Genomic DNA, 22988 nt, shown 5'->3' with positions numbered 1-22988 from the left:
GTTTCTCAATTACGGCGAGGGTCCTCTCAAAACACAGTTTACAAGCGGCCTATTTTATAAAGACACAGCCGGAAACCATGAAGTGAGAGACGTGGGATCGCGTAATAAAGGTTTTACCGAAAGAGCTGTGTTTACAGCCGCTAGCCATAAAGTAGAGCTTCTGGGACATTTACATAGCGATCTGTTTTTTCAAGAAAAGCTGCTCATAAATGGCGTGGATGTGAAAATTAAACTAACGCGGAACAAAGATACGTTCTGCTTAATGAGCGGAGATGCCAACGAGAGGTACAAACTCATTATTTTATCTGCAGCCCTCTTTGTAAGGAGAGTGAAAGTGTCACCGGGAGTGCGCTTGGGGCATGCAGAAGCGCTGCTGAGAGCTAATGTCAAGTACGCCGTGGACCGTGTAAGTCTGAAAGTCTTTAGCATACCGGCTGGCGCCCGTGTGACTAACCAGGAAAACCTCTTTTTGGGACAATTACCCAAAATTATCGTATTGGGCTTTGTGGATAATGACGCTTTCAGCGGTAATTACTCTAAAAACCCCTTCAATTTTAAACATTACGATATCAACTTTGCTGCGCTGTATGTGGATGGTGAGCAAGTCCCAGGGAAACCTCTCCAGCCGGATTTCGATAACGGCTGTTGTATCAGAGAATACATGCAGCTGGTTCAAGCAACGGGTAAACATTTGAAAGACAGTGCTCTCTTGATTGATCGTCAAGAGTTTTACCAAGGTTATACCTTGCTGGCCTTTGACCTATCACCCGACCAAGAGTGCACGGACCACTACTCTTTGATTAAAACCGGTAATCTGCGGGCTGAAATCCGTTTTGCCATCGCTTTGCCACACACGGTGAATATGATTGTGTATGGTGTCTTTGACAACGTGATAGAAATTAACCACAGAAGGAACGTCCTTTTTGATTATCTATGATGATGAACACCGTACAGATCTACCGTATTTTAAAGAAGGATCCGTATGTTACAAAATCTTTTGTAGACGTCCTACCCAGTGACTGGCTGTCTGATGTACAAATAGAAAGGAAACCTGCAAGCTTGGTGGTAAATACCCACCCCCACGACCTTCCTGGAGAACACTGGCTAGCAATATACGTGACTGAAAACGGCACAGGAGAATTTTTTGATTCCTACGGGCAACAGCCTGATAGTTTGTTCTTCCCTAACAGTATTATGAACTTTTTCAATAAACATTGTGAGGATGTTTTATACAGCAGCAAACAACTGCAACACCCTGTATCTACAACCTGCGGTAACCACTGTGTGTTTTTCCTACATCAACGTTGTAAAGGGCTGTCTTTTGAAAATATTTTAAAACTGTATTCCGAAGAACTGTTGCAAAATGACAAAATGGTTTTACAATTTGTAAAAAACAACAAACAGAGAACATGTTGTATGTCCAAATCTTTTCGCTGTCTGTTTCATACCCCCCAGGTGTGTGTACCGTACCAAGAATATTGTACTAATCCTAAATAAAAACAATCTCTCTTGAGAGTTTTTGAAAAACAAACCAAACGTCTATAGTCTATATTTTAAAAAAGCCTTTTTTTTTATTTGAAAAGATATAATTACACCTTCAACCATCTGTTTGTATCAAGTACTTTACGTCTTTTACGGGGGAGGGGGTCTTTGCACTTTACAGTCTTTGTGTACATTTCAGCAGTTGTCGCTGAAGGATTTTCCTTGAGCTGTACCAGCAGATCCCTGTTGGCTGGATTACCCATGACGGTGGAGGGCATGTTTAATTCTGCCAGGGTTTGCATGAACTCTCCCCAACCTTTGGGTATCCTCCGATGTGAAAGAGCACGGGTCTGTGTAGCTCCACGAATCAGGTCTAATAGGTTAGAGCCACTTACAGGTCTTCCCTTGTATACAAAAGTCCCATTACTCTCTCAGGATGCAATGTCCTTATTCTTTGACAGTTTATTGAGCAGTATTTCTGCATTTTTTCTACGGTGCATGCTGATGCTGTTTAACACTTCCTGCAGGATGGGGTCTGGGGGGCTTTTGTGCTCTAGAAATGCAGAGGTTGCTGTATCATCCTGTGGGGGGTAGATACAGATTTATTCTTTCTTTTTCCATTTCTCCGTGTCTGTTAAGCACCAGATAGCGCTGTAGCACTTCTGAATAGCGTTTGGCTTTCTCATATTCAGACATACCAGAACTTTGAAGTATACCTTCATTTCTTCATCGAGTCTTTGAACAGCTGTGGTTCTAATATTTTCCTCATGAACTGAAGGGCTTCTCAAACGGTCAAGTTGTTGACTAGACACTAAATACATTTTTTCTGTGTGCTGCATTAGTATTTTAGCTCAAAAGCCCCGTGATGAGTGGTAGCGCGAATCCTAGCAGAGGCCCGATAAACCCCCCTGACTGTTTGACCAGCTTCTTTTTTTTCTTAAGTGTTATTCTTTTATCACCCAAAATCCTTATGGCTTGACGTTTCCTTTTCAAGATGTTTATCTGCTGTTGTGATAAAGGAACATTACCTCTCAGAGTGTTTAGTGCGATCTCCGCTATGGCCCCCACTAAATCGTTAGAAGCGGCCTTTAGGATAGCTTTTCTCCGTTGCGGAGAGGCTTGAACTAAAAGTTTTAAAAGGGCTAGGTTCCGCTTTAAGCGAGCAGACATGATCTCTGGGACACACACAAAACAAATATGTGGGGGAGAATATATATTCACTTCTTTTTATGGAGGGGTTGTGTTTTTTCACAATATACAGTGGTCCATTCTGGTGGAAAGATGTTTGTCCTCAATCTGTAACGCTCAGGGGTCGTAGCATTTAAATCCACGATGAGATATCCATATGGCTTTCTGGTGGCATCCTCAAAGGCTTCTAAAAAGAAGCGTGACTTACCGGGGTACATCTGTCTGGCTAAAATAGCGATTTGCAACTTGTCTCTAGGATTCTTAAAGAGCACCATATATTTGGTATTTAAGGCTATAGTTCTGCTTGTTTTGCCTTGACAGAAGACATTTTGCACAATATATATAATACTCAGATTTCTGTGATGCACGTATTGTGTGAAGGCTTTCTCGATTTCATCACTTTTACAAGCAGAAGCCATCAAATCGTCTATAATAACCATATTTATTTTATTGGTTGGAAACAGTTGATCATCATTAAAAGTATCAGGCAAAGAATCCATAAAGGTAATAAAAGGATATTTACACAGCATTTCTTTATACAAAGGTTGCCAGCAACTATAACACCATACAATATTATCAGGCATGTCAGTCAACACACGTCCAGCGTGATCTAGCAGGTTTTTAACAAAGAAGCTTTTGCCGCTATTTGACGGTCCGGCTAAAATACACGAAAATGGGTGCCTCCAGCGCACATCCACAAATTCAGTATCCATAAGGCAGCGTATTAAAACCCTCTTTTATCACCCTTTTATCGTATACGACCCTTTGTGTTTTCTTAAGTAGGCCGGTCTCTATCGCCCAGGTCTTTTTGTTTCTAATGATCCCAGATTGTTGTACCTGTATCTTTTTAGGACTCTTGTCCACGGCGTCAGTTTTATAGTCAAAGACGAGGTCTTTCAAATTAGTGAAATTGATCTTTTTACAATTTTCTACATTTAACGTAAACCCCTTCACTTTCATACAGGTCTTTCCGCTGGATAGTTTGTAGCCATATGTTTTGGGCCCAGCCGATACAAACTCTGTGATATGCTCGTCTGCGGGTATCTCGCTCGTCAACTGTCCTAAATAATCTCCCAAAGGCGGATCGCTGGCACCCTCACGACTCACAAATATCACAGAGTCTGTATCGTGGTACAGACAACGTTCTTGCAAACTGTCAAGCAGTTTGTACAGTTCTAAACGAGCATAAGCAGTTGTGAAACAGGCAATGAAGATGTTTGTATTACCTGACAATATGCTGCGGTCTTTTGAATGCTTCCATGTCACACAGGCTGTTTCATCATCAATAAAATCGCATGATGAAACATCATATTCGGGTGAAAACAAATACTTATACAGATCGTCAGGATCTCTCACAATACTTGTAACAGGTAGGTTTGTTCTTTGACCAAACTTCCCCCACAAAGAGTTTAAGAAAAGCTTGGCAATTTGACGCTTTGCGGGGTTTATACTAACCTGTTCAGGCCTTAAAACTACACCTTCTTTTTTGTAAAAATCAGATATATACATGTTTTGTTTTTCTACATCGGTACACCACTGAGGGTAACCAGAGGCCTCCTGTTTTTGACGGAGATGCATTTTTATGTATTCAGAAAACAGGCTGACAGATTTACATTCAAAGTGCCATATTTCACATATTTCAGCAACCACATACCCTTTTGCAACAGCCTCATTCATCTCCACAGTGCACCAAGTCCCTACGAGGGCTCTCTCCTCATCCGTGTGGTTGCACATATCCTGCAGACTGTTGTCAGCGCATGTGCGGCACAGCGGGAACATGAGCTTACCGCTCACACGGACCGGTAATACTGGGAAAAAGATCTTTCGTGGTGGATACACTTTGGCTTTAACAAGCCCAAAATAGTCTGAGAGGGGACCAAAGCTGTCATAAATGATTTGCGGGTGGCCAACAGGGTATTCCTTGGTTTTATTGACAAAGGGGTAGAGGCTGGTAAAATCATAGTAATGTATTTTTTTTCATCAGCCCTGGCTTTATAGTACAAACATGTAGCATTGGTTCTACCACCAAAGAGGGCATCTCTGGGTACTAGCTGCTGCGGCAGGCCTGATTTAACCAGAAAGTCTGCACAATCCCTGATATTTTCTTTCACCATTCTCTTCCATTCGTGTTCCCACAAGCTTATGACCTTAAACCCTCTTCTTTTCAGGAAATCTGCTTTGATTTGTGTTTTGTAATTGAGAAAACCAAAGGTTGTAGCCGTTAAGGGGTTCTGGTCTTTATCGTTATAACAGCTCGGACAACCGTGGAAAAAACAGCCGTTAAATTCAAAAGCTGTTGGTACCCCATCAATAAGTGCATAACCGTCAAGAAAATAGGGACCCACCTGCTTTTCACCCCCCTTTAGAGCATGGGTGATCTGTATTTGCTCTGTGGCCTCTGTATACATCAGCCACTGTATAGAGGGTGTTGAATATCTCTTTGTGTGTCTGTGATAGTTGTCTGGAGGGACGAGTGCCACGGTCTTGGGTTCTAAGAACATAAACCTGTACATAGCCATGCACACAGATGCCAGTGTTATATATTGGAATGGGTCTATACACCTTTTCACAGTTTTAGATCCACCATCCTGCTCTACAACCACCTCTCTCTCTGTCAAAGCCATGATTTCATTTCTGTATAAGACACAAGCTTGCCTCAGAATGTTCACATCCTGTTGGCAATAATAGGCCAGCTCCTTTTGTAAATCAAAGGTGTTATTTTGATTGTCCCTGTACCATTTTAAAAACTCCTCTCTTTCTCCAGACATCATATACCCATCTCCATAATACTCAACACCGGGCATGGGTCCCACATAATTTTGATTAACCCTGGTGTTAAAAAAATGCGGGAAATAACCCTTACAGCCTTGAAACCCCAGGGCTTGCGGAAGCTTGCTAAGCTTCATGGGCAGGAAATTTAAAGAGTCTTTAAACCGTATACCCAGGGGTTCTATCGTGATTTCTAAGAGCTTAGCACCCTGAGCTAACAAGCGCACATCCATCTTTTCCTTTAGCAGCTCTCTAACTACAAAATAACCATCATAGCCTTTAGAATTATGCGCTATGAAGGTGTATCCTTTGAACTTTTGTCACAAAAAATCTTAACAAACTTAGAAATACTCTCAAGACCTTTGAACTCCCAGTTTCTTGAGTTGTTTAAATCTGTTGCATATATATAATTTGGAACGTGAAAGCCTGTTTCCTGAACACATTCACAATCATAAAATATATATTTTTCAGATATTTGTGCATGATCAATAGGGGGCATAAAACACAAATGCTTGTCACCAGCGATCAAGGGCTCAGAACAAAGCTTACATTGTCTGACCCGGCATTTATGTTTTTTATCAACATACGATTCACATTTTTCGCACAGTATTTTAAGCAAACACTCAACTTCTTTTTTTAAAGCCAGAACTGTATGCCTTTCTAAACACTCTTGAGAACGACAATACAGCCTGCATTTCGGACATCTCTGTTGTACCCCGATATTGTCTACACACATTGCTGTTAAACAGAGACGGCACCATAATGTACAATTATGATCGTGACTATATGGTTTCTGGCAAAAATGACAGAAGTTTCGCTCCCCATAGAGCTTTTTTACATCTAAGATTCCATAAAAATGGTCATCATGTAGCAATATAAATACAGTTTTCTGGAATTCAGGTCTGTCCTTTGTCTTAAAACACCACCATTGTTTTGTATAAAGCACAACTCTTATGTTTATACCCAAATGTTGTTCAAATGTTGAGACATCATCTAGCATGACCTTTTTATGTTCTGACCACCCTAGCTCTGTGTGCAGTTTTTTAGCACGGTCTAATAGCTCTGCATCTGTGAGCTTTGTTGGTGACATGAGCGCTGTAACACTCCCTGCAAAACAGAGCTTATTATCTGTGTTGTTCAAGTCTATTAAATGCCTTCTCTTTTTATGTATGATTTGACTGTACAGAATAGACCTTAAAACCCTTCGGGACCCGCCCCCTCTGTTCCTTATAACAAGAATGACTATGCGGAATGTCTCACCAAACTGTATCTCTCTATAACTCTGCAGGAGTTTACTAACTTGATCTAAGAAATCATCAGCGTTCAAATCCTGAGGGTTTAACTTTCCCGAATACAAAGAATTATGAAAACCTGTAGAATGTAAATGAATCTGTATATAATCATGGGGGGACACGTTATGGCTTATTTCATTTAGAACATGCTGTATGCCTTGTCTCACAACATTTTGCGCATCTATGAAAGAATCTATTCTATCTAAATTAATAAAACGAAATTCCTCTGAATAAAGCACGCCATTAAATTTTTCTAAATCACGGTTCCACCTTCTCACAAATTGCACAAAATTAACCGGTTCATTTTCTACAGCTGCATTTTCAGAGGTCTCTGGTATACAATTATTTACCAACCCCCCTGAAACATTGTCATCGGTACAATTATCTAAGAACATGCTTTCACATTCTTTCTCTACTTCCTCCCTGTGCACAGGTCTGTTGCTGTCTCTCTCATCTTTTCTTTCGGAAATAGGCTTTTTTGCAGTCTTTTCACGGTCTAAAATTAAAAATAATAATAATTAACACGGGTGGGCTCATACTTTTTTTTGCAATATTTTAAGAAGAATTTTTCTTAAAACTATAACAGTATAGATTCTTACTTTTTTGTTTATCTCTCGGTTTTTTGTACGGTCTTTCGTCAGATTTCTTTGGCATATGCTGCTCATGGTCTGTTATGTAAAAAAACAAAAAAATGGTAATACCTTTTCTTTTACACAGTTGTGAACTAATTGTTGTTTTACCCGTACAGATATATAAAAAAATACTTCTTACCTTCAACTGCATCTTCAGACTCCTTTCTCTTTCTTTTGGAAATAGTTTTGTTTGCACCATTTTCACATTCTAAAAATTACAAAATAAAATAAAAAACACAGGGTCACACACACACACACACACACTTTTGATGTCTTTGTAAATAGATCTCTGCTTCGTTGACTGTTATGAAGGAAAAAAAGAGAGACATTTGGGAGGGTCATAGACATTAAGGAAAACCTATTTCTCACCATTATTTGCATTGCTGTCAGAAATGCCTTGTTGATCAATTTTTTTTCTGTCTAAGGCATTACTGCAGCCAGGCTGTTCTTCTTCTTCTATGTTCAAATGTGTGTCTGATTTTGCAATATTTTCCTGTTCTAATGATAAAACAGACAAACACTGTTTTTACTACTGTTTTTTAAAAATCATATCTAAAAATATACATTAAAACTATTAACTCACCTTTCAATTTCCTTTGTTTTCTGCGTTTAGTAAGTGACATTTTATTAATAAACACAGGCTTCTGCCTTTCTTTGTTTGAAGAATCCATTTCTGTTTCAAACTCCAGACTGCTGAATCTTTTCTGGTCACCGGCTATACCCTTTTATCACCAGCATTAGGTGGGGCGTAACCACCAACAAACCTCAAAACCTGTGTGTTGAAACCAAAAAAAAAAAAAAAAAGCTACCTGGCCTCTCTGTCATGTGATGGACATCTTATAGAATAAGATTGTTCTCTTGCTTGGGTTATCATTTACAGGGCTTTTTGAATGTATTATCAATATCTCTTTAGATCTGAAGCCCATTCACAAAACTATAGTATGTTGAACCTTTTTTTGTGATTTAATGTTTTGCTGACCATTGTTTTTCCCTGATTAGATTATGTGTCCCAGACAGCTATCCGCACCTACCTCATTACAATATACATCCCCCCCTTTTGTTCATGAAAGGTAGTGTGTTACCAACGCCCTCTTAGGTCTTGGGGCACTTTACAAAAAAAAAATTGGTCTCTCTTGAATGTCTTGTCATTCTGGTCTTTTTTTTTTTTCCCTTCCAAATATTGTCTCATTCTGATTAGATTAACCATTTACAGATCTTGGATCCAGACAACTTCCCCCCCCCACACATAGCTCATAGCAATATACATTCCTTAGTTAATGAAATAGTTGCTGTATCAAACATTTTACAGCCTGTGCATTGATATCAAAGAGACTTAATAAAACCATAAGATATCCCCCCTAAAAACTTCCATATCACCTTAAAGCACAATTGACACATTTTGTTAATTCTGATATATTTATTAGTTGTTTTTATTAACTAATTTATACACATGGCAAAATTTGTTAAAATATTACAAAGTATTTCATTGTCAATACATACTTCTGAAATACAGACAAGAAAAAACAAAGACTGCTTTATTATACATTTTTAAAAAAGGACTGGTGTTTTCTACCATAGATGATGGCATTTATATATTTTATCATTAAAATCTCATCTGTAGGTTTAAGCAAACTGTTTAGTTTTTGAACAGGATTTTCAGCAGTTTTCACACTGTGTATAAGATATATGATCAGATTCATATCGTCATTGTTTAGGCTTAATACACCTCGTTTATATGCAGCTAGTACCACAAGATTCAAAACACGTTCTAGGCACAACCTGTTACAAGCGGTCCTTAATTGTTCCTGTGTGTCAGAGGCAGTCCAATAAACGCAACTATGATCATCCTGACTCGGATCGTCGAGAACACAGCCTTCGCAATTTTCATACCGTATGCCAGACAGACATTTTTTAAGAATACTATAGACAGCCACCCTTACGATCGATCTAAATGTTGTTTTTCGAAAAACTCCATGCACCGGCGGTGGTTTTGGGAATCCTATATAGCTCCACCAGCTGAAATCGTGCACATCTTCAGGATTGTTGTTTTTTTTTTGATCACATGTATCTGGTTCTTTTATATTTGGACAGAAGCAGCAAATACAGTTCATTTTGATACCTGGTGTGTCTCCATATTCTTCTGTTTGTAAAGATCCTTCATTTTCCTATAAAACATAATGTAAAACATTAAATTAAAACCTCTTCTAAACAAACTCTCTATTATAGATAGCTCCCAAACACGCCACCCCTAAAATGCATCATTAGAAGGAAAGAGATTTTTTCTTACCTTACACTCAAGCTTTTCCAACAAATAATCTGCTTCGGCATCCAGAGCAGCTTTGTGCAGCTCTAAATCTTCAGAATCTAAAGCATTTTCATTGATCAAGTTTGGATCCTGCGAATCAAAAAGCTTTTGCCCCAACGGAAGTTCATCAAAATCTGGGTCAGTGCTTCCTCCTTCTTCTTCTGCCCTCCGCTTTCGTTTATGGCTCCTCTTTAGTTTTGGCTGTTGAACGATTTTCATTTCAAGACGCTTAGGTGTTTCATATACGGCCATTTTCAGGAACAATTACAACAACTCTGCTTGAAGATTGTTCTCACGTGATCACTATCACATGCTTATTTCTATATCCGGTCTTGCAAGTTTGGGCGTGTCTAACAGAGAGGGGAGGAGGGAAGGGTTGTGGGGGAGAATACAGAAGTCTGGTTTTTTTTAAAACAAAACTCCACATCAGACACTATGGTTTTATTTCTTTTAAATCGTACCCTAGCAGGTTTGTGTAAAGAATAAGCATCTTGTTCTGTAAGCCAATCAATCACTTGTTTCTTGGTCACAGACGGCATACATGCTTTAGCTGCCTGCAAAAGAGGTGTTATACCGCCAAAACTGCCGGTATTTCCTGGCTCATTATAAATTTTCTTTAAGATCCGCTGGTGCATTCTTGTTTTTTATATGGCTGTAAAATACAGAAGTCTGTTTTTTTTAAAACAAAACTAAAGCCTTGTGTTTCACCATTGCAAACCTGCACCCCCCACTGCTTTCAATTATCCTCTGCTCAGATTTAGGTCTGGGGGAAGGCCGGCTTGAGGCAGAGGGGGCGGAGGGAAGGGGGTGTAATTGGATTCTCCCCTGTCTCTGTGTACAGAATGAGTCACAGTTTCCTGCCTGCTCTCTGGTAATTTTTTTTATTGGGGCATGCCTATCTACAGCAAGGGCTTGGAGGGGTGGGCTTGGGCTTCTGGTGACATCACTGGGGGGGTTTGGCTTAGGGGTTTGAGTGACAGCGTACCCTTTATACTACCCGGTCCCCTAGTCTTTTGGAAAAAAAAAAAAAACAAACCTGTCTTTTGCAAAGTTTGATCCTGCAGTTCATGCAATTCACCACCGGTAGCTTCAATCACTTGTTTTAAAAAAAAAACCAAATCCTTGTCAACAGAACGAGCCACTGTTTTTCTGCCTCCTATCAGCTTGTATTTTGTTTGGTTTTTTAAAAACAGAGTGGCTAGAAAAAAAGCATATTTCCTGCAGTTTTCCTGCCTCCTAAAAGCATACTACCGGCTCCGACATCATTAAAAAGGCATCAGGAGGTTCTAGGAGCGCATATTTCGGGACTTTTGTATTGTACTTCCGGTGAAATCATCAAAAACAGCCAGAGTCCATTAATACTGACATCATTAAAAAAGCGACAGGACCCTTTCTGATGACGTTTTAGGGGTGTGTTTTTGGGGGGCGGTGTGGGGTGGACTTCCGGTGATGTCATACCCGCTACGTCACAGGGGGGTGTGGCTGGGGGTTGGGGTGTGGGCGGGGTCATCCGTGACATCATGGGGGGCGGTTTGGGGTGGGAGGGGCTCCCCATTCACTTCTATTGGGAGGGGAGGAGCATCGATGGGGTCTGGGCGGGGTCTGGGGCGGGGGCCAGGGGCGGAAGGGGTGGGGCCGGGGCAGAAGGGGTGGGGCCTGGGGCGGAAGGGGTGGGGCCTGGGGCGTGGTCGAGGGCGGGATGAGGTGGGAGGGGCGTGGCTACGCCCCCATTCACTTCTATGGGGAGTGGGCGGGGCTTAGACCGGAAGTGAATGCTGATTGGCTGCGGAAGGGGTGGGGCCTGTGGCGGAAGGGGTGTGGTTGGGGGCGTGGTCAAGGGCGGGAGGGGGCGTGGCTATGCCCCCATTCACTTCTATGGGGAGTGGGCGGGGCATGGGCGGGGCTTAGACCGGAAGTGAACGCTGATTGGCTGCTGTCATCCTTATCTCACCTGTCAATCAGTTTGATTGATCGTGTACCCATTATACTACTATGGGTACTCAGAGTTTTGGTGAATAGAGGTACAAGGCAGGGGTGCTCATGGTCACCCTTACTGTTTGCAATATTTTTTGAACCATTTGCAACATGAATTAAGAACAATCCTGACATATGTGGAGTGCAGATAAGGGGTGTGAATTATAAATTAGCTTTGTTCACTGATGATGATATCTTCACTTTGATTGTATGAGTTCCCTTCAAGGAGTTGATAGTTTTAATAAAATATCTGGTTTTAAGATTAATGCTGACAAGTCTGGATCTCTCTCACTGACGAGATGTATGAGGGGGCAGTTCCCATACAAAAGGGCAAAAGATAAAATTAGGTACCTAGGAATCAACATGAGCGAAGGTAATGAAGATCTTTCAGCTAAATTATACCCTATAACTTGATCAAATAAGTAAAGATTACTTCACTGGGAGAAACTAGAACTTTCCTAGTTTGGTAGAACAGCAATGGTCAAAATGAATATTCTTCCCTGATTGCATTGATTGGAAGAGGTAACAGATTCCTAGAAACATAGAGATGACGGCAGAAAAGGACCAAATAGACCATCCAGTCTGCCCAGTAAGCTTATGGTATATCTGCTGTACCGTGTAGATTCCGCCATGGTTATCTGTTTCCCAGACCATAAAAGTCAGGGCCCTTGTTGGTTACTGTTTGAATCCAATTCCGCATTACCCCTGTGCTTATCATTTTCTCACACCAGCCCTCAATTGCTGTTGAATCCAATTCCCTGTTGTGCCTTGCTGTTGAAGCAGAGAGCAGTGTTTGAGTTGTATCAAAATATCAGTCTTATTGGTTGAGGGTAGTAACTGCCACATTAGCAAATTACCCCATACTTGTTTCCTCAGACAGTTAAAGTCAGGGCCCTTGGTTGCTGAATGAATCCAATTCCCTTTTCCCCCCTGCACTTGAAGCAGAGAGCGGTGATGGAGTTGCATCAACAGTATCAAGCCTTATTGGTTAAGGGTAGTAACTGCTGCGCCATCAAGTTACTCCATGCACTTTTTTCCTTCGTTTCCATCCTTTTAGCCTTTAGGGATCCACAGTATTTATCCCATGCCCTTTTGAATTCTTTCATTGTTTTGGTTTTCACCACCTCCTCCAGAAGGGCATTCCAGGCATCCACCACCCTCTCTGTGAAGAAATATTTTCTGACGTTGGTTCTGAGGCGTTCTCCTTGGAGTTTAATTTCGTGACCCCTAGTTCTATTGAATTCTTTCCAGTGGAAAAGATTTGTCGACTGTGCATTATTTATTTATTTGTTTATTTATTTATTTGATGAGTTTTATATACCGTTATTCGGTAGAGCCATCATAACTGTTTACAGAGTGAACATTTTTCTTAGCAGTTTTGAAACATTATAACAATGTGTGCATTTACAGAAATAAACATATCAAGTCCAGTAGGTAATATAAGGTTGGATGAGGAGGGTGAGCATGTTTAGTTGGAGATTATAGCTGAGAGTTCATTTGAGAGTTTGTATGGTCAGATGAATGGTCTGTGTAGAATTTGCGAAACAATTGTGTTTTTAGGTCTTTTTTGAAGGTTTTTATGTTGTGTTGGGTTCTCAGGTCTTCAGGTAGTGTGTTCCAAAGTTTGGGGGAGGCGATGGAGAAGGTTCTCTTGTTGTTGCCAGATGTGCTTCTTTGATGGTGGGGATGTTTAAGTAACTTGAGTTATTGGAGTGTAAGTTTCTTGAGGGGTTTTGAGGGGTTATGTTAAAGGTGTTTAGACCTTGATGATCATTGTTTAGAATTTTGTGAATGATGGTCATTGATTTGTAGACAATACGTGCGGTAATAGGGAGCCAGTGAAGTGAGGTCAATATGGGCGTGTTATGGTCATTTCTTTTTGTTCCTGTTAGGACTCTGGCAGCTGAGTTCTGCAGTATTTGGAGTGGTTTGAGGGTTGAGAAGTATATTCCCATTAGTAAGGAGTTGCTATAGTCGAAGGTGGAGAAAATAAGTAGTTGTAGGACAGTTCTGAAATTCTCAGTGTTGAGAAATGGTTTCAGATGTCTTAGGGTTAGGAATCTGTGGTATCCTTCTTTGGTTTTATTTGATATGTGGTTCTTAAACGAAAGATCTTTATCAATGATAATTCCAAGGTTCCTAGTGTGGGTGGTAGGGATTATAGATTAAAATCTCCAACAATCATCACTTCTTCTCCAGATCTTTTTCTAGTTCTTCCATTTGAGTCTGAGGCCTGTAAAACACTATATGCACCATCATTTCTCTCTTTCTCTCTCTTTCTTTCCCCATAATGCTTCTTCTCTACCCCACATTCCTTGCAGTTCAGTTGCTTGGATATTGTTTTTGACATAAAGAACTACTTCTCCCCTTTTTCTGTCCTCTCTGTCCTTCCTTAACAAGTTATAGCCTGGCATGGTCATATCCCAGTCAAGAGAATCCGTGAACCATGTCTCTGTAACCTCTGCAACAAAGTCCAAGTCTGCCTCCACCATTAGGGCCTGCAGGTCTGGGATTTTATTGCCCAAACTACGAGCATTTGTAGTCATAGCTTTCCAGTTTTTCTCCCTCGATTTGTTGCACTTCTTAAACACCTGTTCTGCTTTTTTGAGCTGACTGATTTTGTTATTTTCTCCTCTCACTCCTAGCAGAGTTGGATATTGAGGATCCATCTGGCACTAGTACGGGGGCCATGAAAGGGGACCCCATCCTTGCCGGAATGCATCCACCAGCGAAACGTTTGTTTCATCCTATGCTCCTTCAATTGCTATCCAGAGAATGGGATTTGCCAGAGTCTAGTCTGAGAGTAGGAAGGGCTATGGACAAGCTCTATCCTCTCCCGGAAGAATTCCTAGAACTCCTCAAAGTCCCCAAGGTAGACGCGTCTGTAACGGTGGTCACAAGAAGGACTACAATCCCAGTCATGGGTGGAGCCGCCCTCCGAGACCTCCAGGATCGGAAGCTCGAAGTCTACCTCAAAAGGATTTTTGAGGTATCAGCCTTGGGGGTAAGAGCTACAGTGTGCAGCTCTTTAATGCAGCGCGCAGGTCTCAGATGTGTTCAGCAGCTGCTCAGAGCTCAAGATCTGCCACAGGAGGAAGTGCAACAGGTGAAATGCCTAGAGGCGGTAATAGCTTATGGAGCGGATGCGCTATATGACTTACTCCGCATGCTGGCCAGATCAATGGTATCAGCAGTCTCTGCCAGGCGTCTCCTCTGGCTCCGTAATTGGTTGGCTGATTCTTCGTCTAAGACTCAGCTGGGATCTCTCCCTTTCAAAGGCAAATTACTGTTTGGTGAGGATCTTGAACAACTCATCAAATGCTTGGGAGAGAACAAGGTGCATAAGCTGCCAGAGGATTGTCCTCTGACTTCCAGGACATTCAATTCTAATAGAAGCCGATTCTGTGGTTTGCAGATCTAGTCAATCTCACGGTGGTCGGACCTCTCCACCTGGGACATCTTCCCAACCTTCTACGTCAGGGTCCTGTATTTTTCGACCGGCAGATCGCTTCTGTCTTGCGGCCCGGCTTTTGAGAGGCGCAGGTTGAGGAGACGGGGCTACCTGGAGGATGTTATTTCGCCCCTCCTGAAGGCTAGGAAGACTTCCACTTCCACCTCCCACATACGGGTGTGGAAAGTCTTTGAGGCCTGGTGTGAATCCACAGGTGTATCTCCATGTTGCGCTTCAGTAGTCCAGATACTATCCTTCTTACAGCGAGGCCTGGAGAAGGGGTTGGCACACAATTCCCTGAGGGTTCAGCCCTTAGTTCGCTCATCCTTCACGTGGATGGCGCTCCTCTTTCGTCACATCCTGATATAATCTAAAGGAGTTTGGATTCTAGGTGGTCCTCCTTTCGAACCGCTGAGAAGAGCTACCCTCATAGACCTCACTCTGAAGACCGTTTTCCTGTTGTCCATCTGTTCTGCCCGTGCTGGGTAATCTTATAAAGGGAAGGACTTATTTTGAAGTGCTATGTCAAAAAGCGGATAAGCCCAAAGGCATGGTTTCCTCAGTTAAGGCATGGGAGGGTGACTTGGGGAAAAATCTTTCTGAATGTGTGTGAGATCTCTCATGCTTAACCAATAGTAGGAGGTCAATGTTGGTGATCATTATGGAGCTTGGGTATTAGGTGCTTATGTATTGGTATCTTACCCCAGATAACATTCACAAAATGTTTTCACAGTTCTCAGATATTTGATGGAGGAAATGTGGGGAGCAGGGCACCTTCTTTCATATATGTTGGGAGTGTCCTGTTATAGCTTGATTCTGGGAGGAAATTTCCAATCTGATTACCTTGATTACTGGGGTATTAGTTCCTCGAGGCCCTAAATTAGCATTATTGGGTATAAGTGATTTGGATGTTTCACCAACCATGTTATAGTTAATATTCCAGATTAATCTGGCAGTTTGATGTGAAATAGCTTACTGAAAAAGATAGAGGTCCTCTGAGAATAGGACAAGTGGTTAAAAAATTGAACAAGATACATTGCTCAACTAAACAGCTACTCAGTGAAAAACTCTGAGCAAACATGAAAAGGTTTAGTTACTTTTGTTAATTGGAAACTAAGCAACACTGATTATGGGTCCTCCACACAGTGAAACTTTATGTGATATAGAAAAACATTTGATATATTTTGTTTAGGTCTTTGATATATTGTGATACTGTAACTCAATTCCTGCTCTTTGTTGTCATTAGTGATGCTGGGAGATGGATGTTATAAAGATTGAGATGTTGTCCATATGTTGATAACTCTGATTTTGTAAGTGGATGACTGTTCAATAAAATTTAAATTATAAAAGAAAAGGTTCTAGAAACTTTGACATAAGTTTTGTGTGTCAGGCTCCATCCAATGATGTCACCCATGTGTGAGGACTGACAACCTGCTGTCCTCTGAGAATACCTGTTACAGGTAGGCAACTTTGCTTTATTCACTAAACATTGAGGCAAAGCTTTGCAATTTCTCAGCTGCTCTCATCCTCTGGTGTCTCTTCTCACTTGGTTCTTGGCCTTTGAACTGACACTAGCAAGGGGGCCTATGCAATATTATTTGCGGAAAGTGGGCGCTGACTTTTCAGCGCCTGCTTTATCACATGCATGGCACCCGCAAGGGGGGGCGCCATGCAATACTTAAATTAGGGGGTCGTGCTAGTAAGGAGGCGCTAGTGTCGCTTGCTCGACGTTAGCGCCTCCTTGCTAATGCGACCCTGCGATTACCAGTGGTCTGCCGGTTATGAACACTGATGATAAACTCGGCGTTGGTTTTCATAACTGCTTTCAGCCGGTTATGAAAACTGACGCCAAGCATATCGGCGTCGGTCTTCAAAGCGGTCGGCAGAGGTTTTATTTTTCATTTTTTTTAATTTTAACTTTTTTTTTAACCAGGCAGGTGTTGATAGCTGAGCGATAAATGTGTGTTTGAGACGCACATTTATTTTTTTTGCATTCGGAGTGAATGAGTAATAGCCTCATTCACATGCATTTGCATGTGATGAGCGCTAACTCATTCACTCCGTGTTGGACGTGTGTTAAATAGGCGCTGATCCCCCTATTGCATTAGGGGGTGGATTAGCACCTATTTAACCTGCGTCCGACAGCGGGTTAAACGGTGCGCTCGGCTGAGCGAACTGTATTGCATTGGCGCCAAGGATGGTTGTTAGTGGACTGAAGCAGTGACTCCTGTCTTACCACCATCATACAGGCTGCTGACCACACTGCCCCGCTTATGCAAGTGAGCCACTCTTTGGAAAGGGGGACAGACTCTGGTCCTGTGCCAGAGGGGATGTGCTCTGGATCCCTCCACCCTGTTCTGTGCCAAAAGAGAGAAGTTCTGTGTCCCTGCACTTCATTCACTGAGCTGTCCTATGCCAGAAAAAAAGTTGTGCTCTGGGTACCTGTGCTTGTCCCTTATTGTCTTTCACTTGTTATCTAAACAGTTTTCCCACTGTCTGTCTGTGTTTGTCAGGAGATGGAGATGTCCTCTTGCTCTGCCAATGAAGGTCCCTCAGTATTTGCAGAGTCTCCCAGCCGGCCTGAGGAGACCTCATCCCCTTCTCAGCTGCTACAGATCGGAAGCTGCTCTGGCCACATGGAAATGACACTGAAACTGAAGCAGAATGAAGCCTTCCCAGGGCCAAAGGTTTGAGCAATGACTGGATTGTAAAACCCCTTCACCGGGCCTGATCCTGCATGCCCATTCAGAGCTTGAAGCCAGGACTGTGATGCTGAGCATGAAAAGCTAGCTCTTGGGCAGGTGTCCAGTTGCAGAGTAATATAATATTAAAGAGGGCAGATTAAGCATTTTTTTCTGAGATGGTTTAAGTCTGATATTAAGCATTTGTTTTTTTTTTTGTTTTTTTTTTAAGTTTAAACATTAGGCACCTAGATCTTCCTAAAGAAAAATTCTCGCCTGCTGTATGCTTAAAGTGGGTGTGACCAGATTGTGGGAGCAAAGTTAGATGCTGAGTGCTGATTTCCACTGCTTGGCTCCTAACTTAAGAGCCTTATCTTAGGTGAGACAATAGCTGGCCTAAATTTAAGAACCTGAGTTTAAGGTCCTTAAAGTTAAAGTTAGGCACTTAAGAGTGACTGAAAATAGGCAACTAGCTTTAGGGTCTTAACTTTGGTGTGTAAATTGAGGTGCTCAACACTATTTGAATATCAGGTAGTCAGGTAATGGCTTAGTACTACCCCTCACACTCTTTCAAGGTTAGTCTCATGGAAACATGGAGAGACCTGTCCAGCACTACATAGGCCTCACCTACTCACATGCTCCTACACTGGCAATCTCATGCCAGCTGGGTTAGCTCTTGCCTCTGGGCAAGTACCATGACCCACAAGCTATACCCTAGTGATTTCTAGATACATGGAGATCCCACAAAACCCAGGTTTCACACAGATGCCAGAAATCACCTGCAGATTGTCATGTAATACCTGGGTTGCAGGTACCCCTAACTCCCATCAGGAGTTAAACCCTTGGCTACTTGAAGGTCCCAGCAAGCACTGCATAGATCTTGCCTGCACCTGCTCATATGCCCTTACCCTAGTAACCTCCTACCCACTAACTAGATGCCTGCTTGCCTCTAGGTAAACACCTTTCCCCAAGCTATTCCTTGATGGTTTTTAGGGACACTGTGACTTCACAACAACTTTAAGCCACACAGTTGTAGAAAAGATACTTATGGACCACAAACTCAAAATTCTGGGATCATATAGTAACTTCTTACCTGGATCACTGACCAGTCACAAATGCAGAACTAATAAACTAAAAAGTTTATTAACCAAGGATGTACATAGAACAGAAAAAGATTAAAAGCTGCATTCCTCTTCATACCCCAGATCAGAACAGACAAGTGGGGTTTATGCATCCCTACCAGCACATGGAGGCAGAGAACAAAACTTTGAGGCACCGTTGTTGCAACATGCTACTTTTGTTGTCCCACTCCCCTCTCCCTGTTCATTGTATTTTCCATCTATTGTTTGATGTAAACCGATATGATGTGCCTACTAATATTGGTATAGAAAAGCTGCTAAATAAACATAACCGAGAGTGCCACCTGCAGTCCCTCAGTATGTTTCTGACTCCAGCAGATGGTAGAGGTGCAAACCTGCAGTCTGAAGTTTTAAGGTTAGGATTTGAATAAGAGGAGGGTTTTGCTCCCTGAGGAGTTAGGTTCCTTCAAGGGTCATCCCTTGGGGTGAGCAGGGGGTGGGGGAGGGGTTGGTGACCCCTGTACGAACTGTGTCCTCCTTGAAAGGGGGGGTTGATTGCTAAGGGCCCTGGTTCCCTCACCCCCTCTGGGCCCTTATACTTCTCTGTGTACCTGGCTCCTCAGTGGCTTCCAGAAGCAGGAAAGTACTTTCTTTTCTTTTCCTTTCCTGTGGTGTGCTGTTTCTTAAAAAAGAAAAAAACCCAAAAACCAACTTGCAACAGGGAAAGACAGCTGCAGTGCTGAGTATTGTGGAGTAGCAGGTAAGACTTTGTTTTCTGCCGGGAGGCAGGCAGAGGAAGCAGGCCAAATTGCCTGCCTTTGGGGTCCGGTGAGTGCTGAATTTCAGCACCGGATAGTGGCAGGAGCATTTTCATTGGCAGGGATTATTTTTAGGTCTGACCATGTGTTCAGGCCTGACCGCGCTGGCATGCTGACTTCCGCGCAACGCGGCAAACTTTGTCACAGCTGCAGTTTGAGTTGGGCTCACCTCCCGGGGGAAGGCAGAAATAAGGCAGCTGGGCTGGTTCTGGAAGCCCCGGCGGGGTTGGAGGAGCCGGTGGCCATTTTGACAGCATATGCTGAAGCTCCATCTGCCATTTCAGATCTTCGGGACGCCCCTCCCGCCCTGTTCCCAGTGGAAAAGGACCTCACTGGTAGCGAAAGAAGGGCTGCAGCTTGGGGAATTGGTGATCCAGAGTCTTTTTCTATGGATTTCATGCTGCTCCTCCATAAGGCTTTATGTTCCTAGGAAGGAGTTGGGGTCCAAGACATCCTGCCCAAGGAAGTCCCAGTTGGCAAGAAGGCTAAAAGGCCGGTGGAGTCAGGAAGGATCCTTCGTTCGTTGGGGCTCAGGCAGGCCATGGAGGAGGAAGATTCGTCTGACGGAATGGATGATCCGGATCAGGGGCCAGGGGATCTGGTCAATCCGGACAAGGACCCTGCTGATTCCTTGGGGGATCAGATTTAGGATCCTGTCTAGGATCTGCTGGTTGCATTAAGGGATCGCATGCAGGATCCAGATGCAGTGACGGTCATGCAAGGCGACAACCCACGGGTGGTCTGCCTATCCCTCAAGGAAGATCTGGGTTCCTTAATTCCCCAGGTGATTGAGGAGCTGGGGATTAAGGTCACCCAAGAGGACTCTGATATTGAAGGGGTGAATCCAGTCCTGGAGGGATTAAGGTGACCCCTAAGACCTTTCTGTTGCCGAAGACTGAAGAAGCTAGTAGATTGGGAGTGGGAGTCTCCTGAGTTTGGCCTGAAGGTAACCAGAGCTATGGCGAAGCTATACCCCTTGCCGGAGCAGATCTTTGAGTCCTGGAGAATTCCAAAGTGGATGCAGCCAAGTCGGCAGTCACGAAGAAGACTACCATCCTTGTGAGCAGGGCAGGAAGTTGGAGATTCTGCTCAAAAGGCTGTTTGAGGTTTCAGTTTTGAGTCTTCAGGCTGCGTTGTGCAGAAGTTTAATGCAGAGAACCTGTTTGTGCTGGGTGCAGAAGGTATATGACAAGTGGTCGAGGATGGCGGCTGAATCAGCGCAGGTGGCCTGCTTGGAGGCAGGAGTGGCCTATATGGCCAATGCTCTATACGACATGATCCGGGATTCCGCCAGAAGTATGGTCTTGGCTCTGGCGGCGCAGAAGCTCCTTTGGCTGCGTAATTGGTTGGCAGATGTGTGGTCTAAGGCACAGCTGTCGAATCTCCCCTTTGGGGAGGACCTGGAGCAGCTCATGAAGCAGTCAGGAGAGTCCAAGGATAATAAATTACCGGAGGTCAGAAAGGCTCCTAAGAAGTCCTTTCTGCCACGAGCTTTCTTTTGAGAAGTTAGTAGATTTCGTGCGGGCAAAAGTTCTGGATCGGCAATGCAGAAGCAAAGTTCTGGCAGACAGCAGCCCTTTGGGAGCCAGAGAAGACCCCAGAGGGAAGGTGCCTCTCAAAGGAAGGGGGAGGGGGGGTGGAAGTGAAGGTGTGTTGGCCTGCTCTTCTCCGGTGGCCATTGGAGGATGGTTGTCCCTTTTTTACGAGGAGCGGACCAAAATCATATCAGACTGGTGGGTCCTGGAGGTGGTGAGAGATGGCTATGCCTTAGAATTTTCTCGTCCACTCAGGGATGCCTTTGTGGTCTCTCACTGTGTCTCCTGGAGCAAGTGGGAGTCTTGCAGGATACTCTGGATCGATTACAGCTCCTGCATGCCATTGCACTTGTGCTCCCTCGAGAGGGGGCTCGGTTGGTATGCCGTGTACTTCATGGTTCCAAAGAAGGAAGACACTTTTCGCCCCATTCTAGATCTGCAGAAGGTCAATGCTGCCCTCTGGGTGCCACGATTTCGGATGGAGACCTTGCACGCCATCATAGAGGCGGTGAGCAAAGGGGAGTTTCTGGTGTCCGACTTGACAGAAGCTTATCTTCATATCCCCATTCAGGCCGACGACTGGAGTTTTCTCAGACTTGTGGTCCTGGGAGAGCATTTGCAGTTCCAGGCTCTACTCTTTGGATTGGCGACAGCGCCGCACACATTCACGAAGGTGATGGTGGTGGTAGCAGCTGTCAGGAAGGAAGGTATCATGATACACCCATACCTGGACGATTGGTTGATGCCACAGAGGCATTCACGGAGCGGGATGCCAGTGGTTGGTGTTCCACCTTCACGGAGTAGAAGGATGGAGGGCTGCCATCTCCAAAAACAAACAAACAAACAAAAAAAACCAGGGGTGGGTAAGAGTATGGGGCAGGGGTATGGCCTGCTTGTTACAGCGGTTGCTACCCCTAATTGAGCTGGATGTTCACTTGGATGCAGATACGGTGCTGCACTCTACATTGGTGGAGGGGAATTAGGGCTGGAGGGTACTGGAAGCCAATAGTAACAGGTGGGAGAGAGAAAAAGGGAAATAAAAAAATGGATAAAGTGCGTAGCTTGCTGGGCAGACTGGATGGACCGTTTGGTCTTCTTCTGCCGTCATTTCTATGTTTCTATGTGGGCAAAGTCAGAAGTGGAGGGTGTTCGCTCAGTCCAGAGGGTACTTCAGCTTCTGGAATCATTGGGCTGGGTGACGAACCTAGCAAAGAGGCAGCTGAGGCCAGCCCAGTCATTGGAATATCTGGGGGCGTGCTTCAAAACCCAGTTAGGGAAAGTGTTTCTGACTATGGAGAGGATAGTCAAGTTACAAGAGCAGATCTGGAAGTTACTGAGCCTGTCTGTGCCCAGGGTCTGGGATTACTTTCAGGTACTGGGTTCTATGGCATCTATGTTGGAATTGGTGCCATGGGCATTTGCTCACATGCGTCCTCTGTAGGGGACGCTGCGTTCCCATTGGGACCCACTTTCGGAGGAATTTCAGCTTTCTTTATCATTGCCACCAGATACCTTGTCCAGTCTCTCATGGTGGCTGTCTTGACTCAATCTTGAGAAAGGAGTGGATCTGGAAGTATCCGACTGGGTGGTTGTGACCACGGATGCCAGCCTCTCTGGATGGGTGGATGGTTTGTCAGGGGAAGTCAGCCCAGGGTCAGTGGTCAGTGGAGGAGGCAACATGCTCCATCAATTGTCTGGAGACCAGGGCAGTGAGAAAGGCCTTACTGGTGTTTGTTTCACTCGTTCAAGGCAAGTTAGTGAAAGTGTTTTCGGACAATGCAA

The 22988-nt window shown here is 43.6% G+C and overlaps 1 protein-coding gene across 1 annotated transcript in view; it reads left to right on the top strand.

Moving 5' to 3' along the window:
* The window catches only part of ATG2A (autophagy related 2A), a 291079-nt gene that overhangs the window by 60193 nt on the left and 207898 nt on the right, over positions 1-22988 (top strand). The window contains exon 6 of the mRNA XM_029611010.1: positions 17607-17780. Coding sequence (XP_029466870.1) covers positions 17607-17780 — 174 coding nt within the window. The remainder of the gene's footprint in view (positions 1-17606; positions 17781-22988) is intronic.

The sequence above is a fragment of the Rhinatrema bivittatum genome, chromosome 8, assembly GCF_901001135.1.
Source record: "Rhinatrema bivittatum chromosome 8, aRhiBiv1.1, whole genome shotgun sequence".
NCBI classification, from domain to species: domain Eukaryota; kingdom Metazoa; phylum Chordata; class Amphibia; order Gymnophiona; family Rhinatrematidae; genus Rhinatrema; species Rhinatrema bivittatum.
Note: the sequence above shows the minus strand (reverse complement) of the source record. Positions and strands in the feature narration are given on the sequence as shown.